The sequence below is a fragment of the Schistocerca nitens genome, chromosome 11, assembly GCF_023898315.1.
Source record: "Schistocerca nitens isolate TAMUIC-IGC-003100 chromosome 11, iqSchNite1.1, whole genome shotgun sequence".
NCBI lineage: Eukaryota > Metazoa > Arthropoda > Insecta > Orthoptera > Acrididae > Schistocerca > Schistocerca nitens.
The window spans coordinates 174971070-174983276 of record NC_064624.1 but is presented as its reverse complement, the minus strand read 5'-3'; the positions used below and the strand labels follow the sequence as shown (position 1 = coordinate 174983276).

Below are 12207 nucleotides of genomic sequence, written 5' to 3'. Positions count from 1 at the left end.
CAACGTACTGTAAAAATTCCAACATTGATATCTGACTGTAAACAAAGTTACAAAGTTTTGAAAATGAGGAAATAATTCACATTACAACTGATCTTATGGCTGTGCGCTATATGAATGGTTTATTGTTTCATCGTGATAAAATTTAATTGTGACATATATTTAGTTAACACTATCACTCAATATTCATTTAGTTTATTTACTTTTAATAATGAAATATTGAACAATAGGAGCTTTCGGTTTTGTTCTGTGGTAATAAAAATTCCCATTTATATTTAGGTTTATTGTCAATAAAGAAGTACATTATTGCTGGGTGTGGCATTGTTGTAGTCAGTCTGTTCTGAAACCTCTGTTGGACTGGATGTACGTACTTCAAGAGTGTAGAATGAGTTATGTACTTTTTTGTGTGTGGAATTTGTAATTAATTTTGAGAGATTAACTGGGATGCAATAACATGGATGAACAGTGCTCTGTTGGACAGATAACAAGTGAAGTGTATCACAAAACAGTTTATGGTTCAGGTTCAAAAAACTTGAAAGATGTCAATGACTTTGATGAAGTTAGGCAAAATTTGTTTAAATTTCGAGTAAGTTCTTCTGTAACATCAGTGTGCGATTATCATGAGAAGAAATATATTCTGAAGTACAACCACATTTTTGTAAGAAAACGCTGTGATCCACTTTAAGTTCATAAAAAGCCTATCACTAAAGGTTTGAAGGAAAAACTTGAACATTTGTCCTTGTTATGTGAGAGTGAAACAGTGTCCCAAGTGAAACGTAATGAGATTCCTGGAAATGCCCTGTGCCCAAATTGTTACTCAAAAATATTTGTTGTGAATCCAGAACCAGAATCATGTAACCTTGTTAATGACATTTATATTCCTAATGAGGAAGCTGTTAGCATAATGGATTTTGCTTGTTCTAAGTTAGATGTATCTAATGCCTCAAAAATAATAAAATTAAGTAGCAGAAAAAGAAAAGTAGCTATAGAAAATAAAGTACAACAAATTTTGGGCAAAACTAGAAGAGACTTGGAATCATGCTTTAATAATACAGATACCAACATTATTTCTAAAGAAGAAGAAAACCTACCACCAGCATCATCAGACACTGAATATTTGAAGTTAATAGAGAAATTAAAAATTAAATGTTCAGGGACATCTAAAGATGAGAAAGTTAAAATTTTAAGTTTGCTCCCCGACTCATGGTCAAGAGAAAAAATAGTTCATGAATTCAACGTCTCTCATCGTTTGGTTAAACTAACCCGAAAATTAGTGAAAGAGCAAGGCATTCTTCCAGTTTTAGGAAAGAAGAAAGGAGTAGGTACAAGTGAAGAAACAATTAAAAAGCTCAAGCAGTTTTTTGAAGATGATGAAAACAGTAGAATGGCCCAAGTTGCAAAGATAGCAAAATAGTTATTATAAATGGAGTTAAAGTAACAAAGCAGAAACGACTAGTGCTGTCAAATTCAAATGAACTTTATGCACCTTTCAAAAATTCTCATCCTAAACGCAAAATTGGAAGGTCAAAATTTTGTGACCTCCGCTGTTGTTTGCAATTTTGTCAAAGACATGGTTGAAGACAGTGGCTCTTATACGAAACAAAGTCTTATTGTATGTACCTAGAATAGTATTACTTATGGAACTAAATACTAATAAATTATAATATATTATCACTGATGTTCAAATAGCACGTAAGGATTTCACACGGTTCTTGCCCACATTTGTATGTCGTTATGTAAAATAAGTTTGTAGTGGTATAATTCACAATATTTTGGCTGGATCCTCAGGGACACACACTGTATGTGTTTGTTTATATCATCAAAACGACAAACTGATGATTGCAGGTGCAAAACTCAAGTGATCTTAAGCACAAATAATTACTAGATTTAATTGTCTGTAACACTAACAGTTATGACTACATGAAGGGTTTGTGTAATAAATGCCCTGGTAAGGAAATGGCTATTGAATTGTTTCACGAATATGATGAGGAAATGCCAAAAAGTATTAACTTCCAACAGTGGATCACAACTGACAGGGCAGAAATGATAACAATGGTTAAATCCCATGAAGAGTACTTGGAATCTCTAATTGATAATTTACAAAACCTCAGAAGTCACCAATATGTTTCTAAAATCCAAAGTAAGTTTTTGAAGGACAAAAAAGCACAACTTCATGAAACTGAATGTATAGTGCTAGCTGATTTTGCAGAAAATTTTACATTGGTGATCCAAGATGCAATACAAGGGTACCACTGGGACAATGACTAGGCAACAGTGCATCCATTTATTCTCTACTTTAAAAAGAAGAAAGATGAAGTTTGCAGTTCTTCAATTTGTATTCTAAGTGACTACTCGGAGCACAACACTTCGGCTGTAGATGTGTTTCAAAAGTATGTAATAAATTACATAAAGGAACATTTTCCTAAGGTTGAGAAGCTGATATACTTTTCAGATGGAAGTGGTAGTCAGTATAAGAACAAAAAGAATTTTTCAAATAAGTGCAACCACAAAATAGACTTTGGGTTGGAGGCTGAATGACACTTTTTTGCATCTTGCCATGGTAAAAATGCATGTGATGGAGTAGGAGGTATAACAAAACGTGAAATAAGTAAAGCCGGCCTACAAAGACCAATCACAGACCAAATTCTCACAGTACAGGACACGTATGTCTTTTGTAGGGATAATACAGGGTGATTCAAAAAGAATACCACAACTTTAAAAATGTGTATTTAATGAAAGAAACATAATATAACCTTCTGTTATACATCATTACAAAGAGTATTTAAAAAGGTTTTTTTTCAGTCAAAAACAAGTTCAGAGATGTTCAATATGGCCCCCTCCAGACACTCGAGCAATATCAACCCGATACTCCAACTCGTTCCACACTCTCTGTAGCATATCAGGCGTAACAGTTTGGATAGCTGCTGTTATTTCTCGTTTCAAATCATCAATGGTGGCTGGGAGAGGTGGCCGAAACACCATATCCTTAACATACCCCCATAAGAAAAAATCACAGGGGGTAAGATCAGGGCTTCTTGGAGGCCAGTGATGAAGTGCTCTGTCACGGGCTGCCTGGCGGCCGATCCATCGCCTCGGGTAGTTGACGTTCAGGTAGTTATGGACAGATAAGTGCCAATGTGGTGGCGCTCCATCCTGCTGAAATATGAATTATTGTGCTTCTTGTTCGAGCTGACGGAACAGCCAATTCTCTAACATCTCCAGATACTGTAGTCCAGTTACAGTAGCACCTTCGAAGGAAAAGGGACCAAAAACTTTATTGGCTGAAATGGCACAGAAAACGTTCACCTTAGGCGAGTCACGTTCATAGTGAGTTGTTTCCCGCGGATTCTCAGTGCCCCATATACAGACATTGTGACGGTTGACTTTCCCGTTAGTGTGGAAAGTTGCTTCATCACTAAACATCTGTTGAGCGGTCGGCATCTTAGCATCAACTGACACTGACGCCTAGTCAACAGCGCCTCAAGCGAACAAATGTACAACTAAATGAAACTTTATAGCTCCCTTAATCGCCGACAGATAGTGCTTAGCTCTGCCTTTTGTCGTTGCAGAGTTTTAAATTCCTAAAGTTGTGGTATTCTTTTTGAACCACCCTGTATTATAGGCATTACCTATTTTCTGATCAAGAAAGAAGAAATGGTTCAGCATATGAAAACGCTTCAAACCAGATTTCAAAATTGTATAGCAATAAATGGAACAGAGCATTTCCACAAATTCCTTGGCACTGCAGAAATCTTAGTTCGATGCTATGTAACATCAGAAACCAAAATTAATGAGGATCATTGTGTCAGTAAAATTACATCTCTTCTGGCTTTGACGTTGAATGACATAGTGGCATGTGTGTATGATGGACAGTGGTAGCTTGCAGTGGTTGAAAGAATAAGTTTGGAAAACAATGATGTTTTTGTGCATTTTTACCACCCAGCTGGCCCAAGAACATCATTCAAGAAATCTACTAGCGTCAAAGTCCGGATACTAATGAAAAATGTTTTCCGTGCTTGAACTAACCACAGCAACTGGGAGGTCTTATTCTAAATCACAGAAGCTGTCTGAAGAAATAAGTGTTCTTAACATTCCCCACCAGGTTCAGGAACAGTCACATCTCTAAGGATGTTAACTGAAAATATTTATTTTAAGTACGTCAAAATAATACAAATTAATTTCAGTGTGTTTCCTCTTTTTGTATATAATTCAGTACCTTACTTCAATAATAATTGATTATATCTCACTAATATCACACATCAATAGGCAACAGCCATAAGATCAGTTGTAGAGTAATGTGAATTATCTCCTCATTTTCAAAAATTCATATCTTTGTTCACAGATCAATGTTGAATTTTTTACAGTATGTTTCTATCATATAGATGCACAAACTTTGCAAAAATCATTTTTGTGTTCAGTCCCACCTGAGATAACTAACCCCAAACTTTACAAAAAATAAAAATTTTCAAATTTCAAAAATTCATAAAAATTAAGGAAAGATTTGTAAGTGTTCTTGCTCTATATGAGGCTAGTAGTGTATGATATCTAACTATATGGGAAGGGGGGAAGGAACAAACTCTCATACATCACAACTTGTTTTCTATTTTTGGGTCTAAAAATCGGATTTTTGAAAATTTGGGTAACCAAATTTCGAAGGTCATTTTGACTGGTTATTTTTGAATTTAGGATATTTTGTGTAATAGACAATGTTGTGGAGGAAAAGTTTCTAAAAACAATCATGTCAACTGCAATGTTGTAATTTAACCCAGTGCAGAGATATTCATATTTTTGCTAACGTCTCTAAAGTGAAACATCTACGTGCGCTTACAAACTAAAATGGCCGTCATTCTGTAAAGGTGAAAGGTAAAATTTTCTTTAAAACTTTTCTGTGCTTCTCAATTACAGGATAATCACAAATAAAAAAATTAAAATATTTAAAAATGGTCAAACTACCAACTTAATTTTTATAGGACCACTTCATTTGGATTGACCCATAATTCAAAACAATGACTTACACAAACTTTTTAGAAAATCACACTGCGCATGACTGAAATATTTTCTTTATGAAATTTTGCTCAAACTTCGCTCCACAATTTCTCAAAACAAGCTACTTGTCCCTTACTGAATTTTACTGCAGAGGTCTTCAAATATGAAAAGGTCTTGAGCTTACCAAGGCTCGATATGTTCATCATTTAAGAACTTGTCAATAAACTACATAACTGCAGCAAGATCTGCACCAAAGAGAAGCAGCACTACTATGGAGGTAAAATTCAGGTCATTCACATTATAATCACTTCCACAAGATCCATTGCTAGTAAAACACTGCAGTTTTCATACCAATCTTTAGGTTCTCTTGCACATCCTGTGAGGTATGCAGGAGGATTTCTGTTAAGTTTCGAAGATAGGAGATGATGTAGAGGTGGAAGTGGAGCTGTGAGGGCAGGCTGTGAGTCGTGCCCAGATAGTTCAGTCGGTAGAGCACTTTCTCACGAAAGACAAAGGCAGGTTCGAGACCAGGTTTCGCACACTGTTCTTATTCTTTCTAGAAGTTCCAAATCGGCCACATTTCAGAGCAGATAAGAATTCATTCTTGAAGTAATAAACATGATTCTTAAGAAATCTTTAAACATTCACCAAATTCTGCAACTGTGGGCAATTTATTTACAACAGCGAACTAACTAACTTTAACTGGAAGGACTTCCAATACCACAGCACTTGAAATGGACTTAATAGTGAAAGACAGAGTTGTTACTTCTAAATTGAGTGTGTATGACTGCTGTTTTAGAATGAACTCAAAGAATAGTGAAAATTACCTATGAAACTCTTCTTATGCCAAATCTCCTCCTCCAAAGGGTATGGAAATTTGACAGCTACCGTATTTATTCGTGCCACATGGTCATATAATGTGATCTACAGATTAAGCCCTCCCATATACTAATTAACTTGTCAGATACTTAAATTCTGATAGCAAGTATTCAACACGTAATACCAAGTCGCTTCCGAGTGTCTTATTCTGACAACTAATTTGAATTCGACAATTTACACGGTATGAACAACTTCTAGAATTTCAGTATTTCTCAGTGAATTGTTCCACGTACAGCCTCACTTATACACTCAATAATGAGTATTTCACCAATTCCAGTTCCATTTGTAGGCCTTCCTGAGAACCAAGTTACAACTTTGAGGGGTGTTTGTGAGCCGACCAGATTAATAATCTCTATGACGTAATGTGACAGCTAATTGGTTTAACACATTTTTACTACTCTTAGGAAGGGCACAGCCCGGTACTTCAAAATGTCTCGCTTACGTTATTGTACACTGCTCAACACGTTGCTCGCACTGCTATCGTTATCATGAGTATCAACACAAAGCACATTAGCTATTATACACCTTACCTCTCCCGAAATGCCGAACGGATCGATGTAATCGTCACAGTCCTGCAACAAACAAAACACACACATTGGAAAACACATAACACACATTAATTGCAGAACACCTAAGAGTCATATATAAAAAATGTTGGAATCACAAAGGCACCTGGCTGAAAGGAACAGATATTCAACCACAATCCAAACACAATATTAATCAAGGCATTAATAACAGTCCTCTGAAGTGGAAATAAAGCACACATACACTATCTCATCTAGAGTGCCTGGTCACCTATTGGTGGACTTCAATATGTGTCGTGCACAACCTTCAGCTTTACTGTGGGATACACTCTCAGTGAGATGTCCGAATGTCTGTGAAGGCACGACAGCCCACTATACCCCGAGAGCCAAAACAGGGGTCCGAAGCAAAGTCGACATTCTAACTTGTCCCGAGGATGTCTCATTGGGTTCTGGTTAGAACTCGGGACTGGTCAGACCATTTCAGGAATGTTATCTGTCTAAAAACTACTGCCACAAACATGATGCTGTACGACAGGGTGCACTGTCATTCTGATAAATCAACAATAGTCTCTGAACTGTTGCTCTAATGTAATCAATACACAATGCAGCGAAATCTGTTCATACCCTTTGGCATTTAGTATTTTCTTAAGCACAATAAGTGGAGCACACTGCAACTAGGATAAACAACTCCATACCCTATTACAGGTAACACTATCTCTACTTTGCCAAACCCAAACTCTGATATTGGGGCATTTAAACCATTAGACAAACTTCTCCTTATTCATAATTTTAAACAAATTTTGTATACACTATAGTGTACTCTTTTCTTTTCTTCACTGCCGTCAGTTTTAAGAGGAAAGAGAAATGTCGTATTTACAGCTTATCGACTTTTGATTAGAATACTACCATACAGTGTGCCATATGAATCATGCAAAACTTTGCAACTCTACCCGTTCACAGCTTAAAACTGTGAGCCACACTGTCATTGAAGCTACAAGCCTTGCAGGTCCACCAGCTGGAGATGTCTCTCCTGTACCATTACATTAATGATCCAACAAATTTAGCCATGAAAATAATCAATTTTTGGCAATATAATGTAGTTGTATAGATAAAAAAGCTACTCAACAAGCAGCAGCAGGAAAACACACAAGTGACTCACACATACCAGCACCTCCAGAAATTGCACACGTAGTACTTTTTTTTAAATAGGTGAGTTCTCTTGGCACCGCCACTTGGTGAATACAGACTTCTTATATATCCATTTACAGTAAACCAATTTACTGATTTATTTAAAGTGACTTCATTTCCCTATCAAGAAGATTTCGTTTTCAGTAATGATAAACACAGCCCACAGTCTTAGAGAGGGAGGAGAGGGAGGAGAGGGAGAGGGAGAGGGGGAGGGAGGGAGGGAGAGAGAGAGAGAGAGAGAGAGAGAGAGAGAGAGAGTCGGGGGGGGGGGGGGGAGATTAGAATGTGTATACAATTCGCATAAATGTTTAGTAATTGCAAAGTATTGCTGGGTTTGCTAGTTATTAACATATTCTACCACACCATCCACAAAAACAAAACACAACTGCCCTCTTCCTTCAGTTAGGTTTTCCCATATACATCCTTCTCTCCAAATTCTATGCAGTACCTCATCAGTTATTTGATCAGATCTATAAATCTTCAGCTGTCTTCTGTCGTAATACATTTCAAAATTACTTGAACAATGATAATTACAACCAAAAACTGTATTGTAGCCTAACACTGTTTATTAAATTATTGGCTAACAGCACAACTGCTGGTTTAGTTAACATTATTCAAATATTTTGTGTACAGTTGCCATCCCACTGTCACAATGGATTACCAGAGAGATTTCAAAAGTTTCTCGTCTTTTCATACCTTAATTGCTTACTGCACACATTTCATTTTCATTAAAGACTACACACTGCACAACACTTTCAGAAAGGCTTCATAATGCTTAAATTTATATTACATTTTCACCAATTCCTAATTTTCCAAAGTGCTTTTCTTCCTACTGTCAGCCTGCATCTTTATCCCCTCTACTTCAGACATGGCCAGTGATCTTGCTACCCAAGAACTCATTTACTGCATTTAGTCAGATTTCTTATTCTAATACCCATCAGTATCACTTGTTTTCTATACAGACAGTCAAGTGGTCGGGACTTGGGTGCCCAGGAAATCTGGCCAAATAAAGAAAATGTATTTCAATATACAGGATACACGGGACACACACAGGCCAGTCTAAAACGTCGAAGAAACTAAAGGAAGTCGGTGACACGAGAGATGGCAGACCGTGTTAAGCTCTGTTGTTGGCTGGTCATGGCGCAGAGTGCCAGAGGCTCTGCTTCCCAAGAAGGACGCCTGTTCTATTCTAGGTCTGAATCACTAGAAAGACAAGCGACAGAATTATGTTCTCCAGAACCTTCCAGAATCCACACTCGCTGCCGGCTAAACCGATTGCGTGAATCTGATAGCGAGTTCAGCATAAGACTGAAGGTGTCCTGCCAGGAGCTTTTAATAGACAGAACTGCCTCGGTTCTGAAAGGCAGGCAGCTTTAGTGACGTAGGCACAGTTGAAGTTACTCTGGGAGAAAACTTGCAAACACTTGAACAATGCCTCTGAATTTTTAAGCCCATTCCTTAAAATTTCCTTGACTAGCTGCCACCCTGTACATTTCTTCATATCTGCCACACTACTGCAAAGATTATCAGCCAAGTTTGTTATGTCAGTGACCACGATCATTTAATGGCTGTATAGTTTCCAGCTGACTATTCACTATCAACAGCCCATAATCACTTCTCAGTCCAGAGCTATGTGCGATAATTCATTCGTCGTAAGAATAAACCTGCTGTAAACATTGCACTATGTATTCTTCTGCATTTGCTGGAACCTCATTGGATTTCCGTTTCAAGTGGGACTGCAGCCAAACTGTCCCGAGAACTGTCAAGTGTGACGATAAGGGTACATTTTGTGCTGTGCGTTAAGCGCACATCAACTTAGCAATGATACGGGACAAGAACTTTACCGGCGCATTTAACTCGAACAGCACTGGCCGGTCAGCTGGTGCAGCTAGCCTGGTGTGGCGTGCCCAGCTGCAGTTCACACGTAAAAACAGAGGAGCAATACAGCTTCGAACGTCATTTAATTTTTAAGCAGAATGAAATAATACATTGCAAATCTCCACAATATGCTCCTTAGACGACTAGATGAAAACACAACACGTAATCGTTTTTAGCTTTAATGTACTACTGTAATTCAAAATAAGAATGATGAAAATTCTTGACTTTCTGCATAAGCTGTGTGTAATGTATGCGAGTACTAAAGTTTTTCACCATATAGTTAAATATTGAAGCCACCGAAACTATTACTTACAGTCAGTCATCTGGTAATCTCGTAGCTCCTTCCTTATCCGAATCCGAGGAATACATTTCAGTTCTGGAAGTGTCGTTTATAACAAGCCTATCGAAAACAGAATCCACAAAGACAACGAGGCCTTCACTTCTTTTATGACGAGCCGTTCTATATCGTTCGAGTGGTCTGCAGTGACGTGGGAAAAAGCTACACGCATTAGTTCCAGTACGTTTGGCAGCTTAACAGTCTTGTTGCTTCTCGGGCCAAATCCCGCAGCTTGGCTCCAGATCAGTTCTCTTGGGTTCATATGGTAATGGTACAGCAGCAAAAAACATTTGTACGGTGTGCTCGATGCTGTGAAAATGATTGTTTTTCATGTTTCTACAATACTTATCTACCTCTGTGGTATAAAACAATGGACGCAGTCCAAATAACGAGGATTTGGTTTTCAGTTTTGCCTTAAAAATAAATTGTGCTGTTTTATTAATTTAAACAACTTACGAACAGTCTATCATATAACATCGATAATTATGAATTTGTATTTGAAATAGAAACAGGAATAATTAAAAACAAGAAGATGCATTATTCGTAAAAAAACAACGGAATGCAGGTATTTAAAATTGAACGAGGTGGGGGGGGGGGGGGGGGGGGGGAGATTATACTGGGGAGATTTAAATCAAAGGACGTATAACCACATTTGGTTCACATTCCATTACGCTACTGACTGTGCTACAGGTTCAACTTACGTTCGTGTATAGACTGCATTGTTTACAACGCTGGGAAAACTTAAAGGCCAAATATCTCCGTAAATTTATGAAAAACATTAAGAACAGCCTGTTTCTTGGCACTTTTTTTACCATGTTCCGTACGTGTGGGTCACTAATGAACAGAAAGCAGCCTCAGCCATTTTCATACTGCGCATTAACAGTGCCACAATCAGAGCAAAACGATGTAGCTAAAGCAGGTTTTAAAAAAATGTTGATGGCTGTTAACACATTTGAATATCTTAGAAGTTTCATTTAACATAACTTAGTAATAAGATATCTCATACATAAGTAGGACCTACTTCCAAGAGCGTAACAACACCAGTGCACGTGTGCTACCGCTTCTGACCAATCACTGCGTTTGTGTTTGTTTACATCAGGTTTATTCTTACAATGAACGGATTATAGGATCAATGTTTCTGCAAGTCTCCTATTGGAAGACCTTTCTGTCCTTTATCGACCACCACAGGAACAAACACACCCGGCGACTGGCATCGAGCGACAGAGCTGTGGAAATTGTGAGCAGACACAGAGAAACTGTGGGAACACGAGACACCACGAGGTAGACGTAGTCCAGCCAGTAAACAGACTGCTGACACAGACCTTTAGGATAGCTCGACACCAAAAATGCAGGAACGGAGTCCACTGAACTGAGATAGATTTCTGTACATGTTGTCTGCAACATACTGACTCTTAGACACATTGTGTAAAGCGTTTGTTGGCTTCATACACGTGTGAGACAGCCACGCACCTGCTGCATTACTCTGTTACAGTTCTGTTGCCTTCTTGTAACTTGAATAAATTTCAGGAAGGCTTACAGTTGGCAAAATAAGTAGTTGCCTGTAACACAAAGCTCACAGTAACCCTTCAGACTACCTGTTGTCAGATCTAACACTTTGCTTACTTCACAGTCTGTATATTTTCTCAGTGGTACAAGCTCAGGTGGTGTCTGCTGATCAATCTGAAAACTCCACTCCCAAACTCCTTCCGGGATACACTCGGCCGTGTCGAGAGATTCTCGACCGTACTGCAGCAACTGCCAAACGGTTGCACTTCTACCTGTACCTGGGTCACACCTCTCGCCTCTGGGATAACAATACCAGGCCATCTAACAGGAACTGAAATGGCACGTGGTCAATACTTCCACACACGGACACCAAGCTGAACAGGACCACCTGCTCGCCAGAGGGTACACCCAGCTTATGTGCTGCGTGTGTCACACGTGGACACAATCTCGAGACCCGGATGCTACTGACGCCTCTGCCTTCGAAGCCTCACAAGTGGCCTATGATCCTGCTCCTTCCTATACCATGTGTTTCTCACCCAGTCCATTCCTCACCAACTCTGCAGAGAACTATTTGACGTCTTCTCTTTTCAGTCCACTTAATTTTTCAGTAGCCTTCTATAAATCATATCTCAAATGCCTCAATTCTCTTCTTTTCCAGTTTTCCCACAGCCTAGAATTCACTTCTGTACAATGCTGTGCTCCAAATGTACATTTTGAGAGACGTCATCCTCAAACTGAGACCTTTCTTTGATACCAGTAAACTTCTGTAGGCTTCTTATGAACATATCAAGAGAAATTAACAAAAATGGGCTTGTAAATAACATATCAACTTACAAGAGAAACAGAAAGGCATCAAACCACAAAGCTGCATTCCCGTAAGTTACTTTAACATTGTATACAGACAGAAAAATT

The 12207-nt window shown here is 38.3% G+C and overlaps 1 protein-coding gene across 6 annotated transcripts in view; it reads right to left on the bottom strand.

Moving 5' to 3' along the window:
* LOC126213321 (peroxynitrite isomerase THAP4-like) overlaps window positions 1–12207 on the bottom strand; it is a 257176-nt gene that overhangs the window by 28100 nt on the left and 216869 nt on the right. For 4 of the 6 annotated variants that reach the window (XM_049941013.1, XM_049941012.1, XM_049941016.1 and 1 more), the window contains one exon: window positions 6393–6434. The exons of the other annotated variants lie outside the window; for them this stretch is intronic. In XM_049941013.1, the coding sequence (XP_049796970.1) occupies window positions 6393–6434 (42 nt within the window). The remainder of the gene's footprint in view (window positions 1–6392; window positions 6435–12207) is intronic. 6 annotated transcript variants of the gene reach the window in all.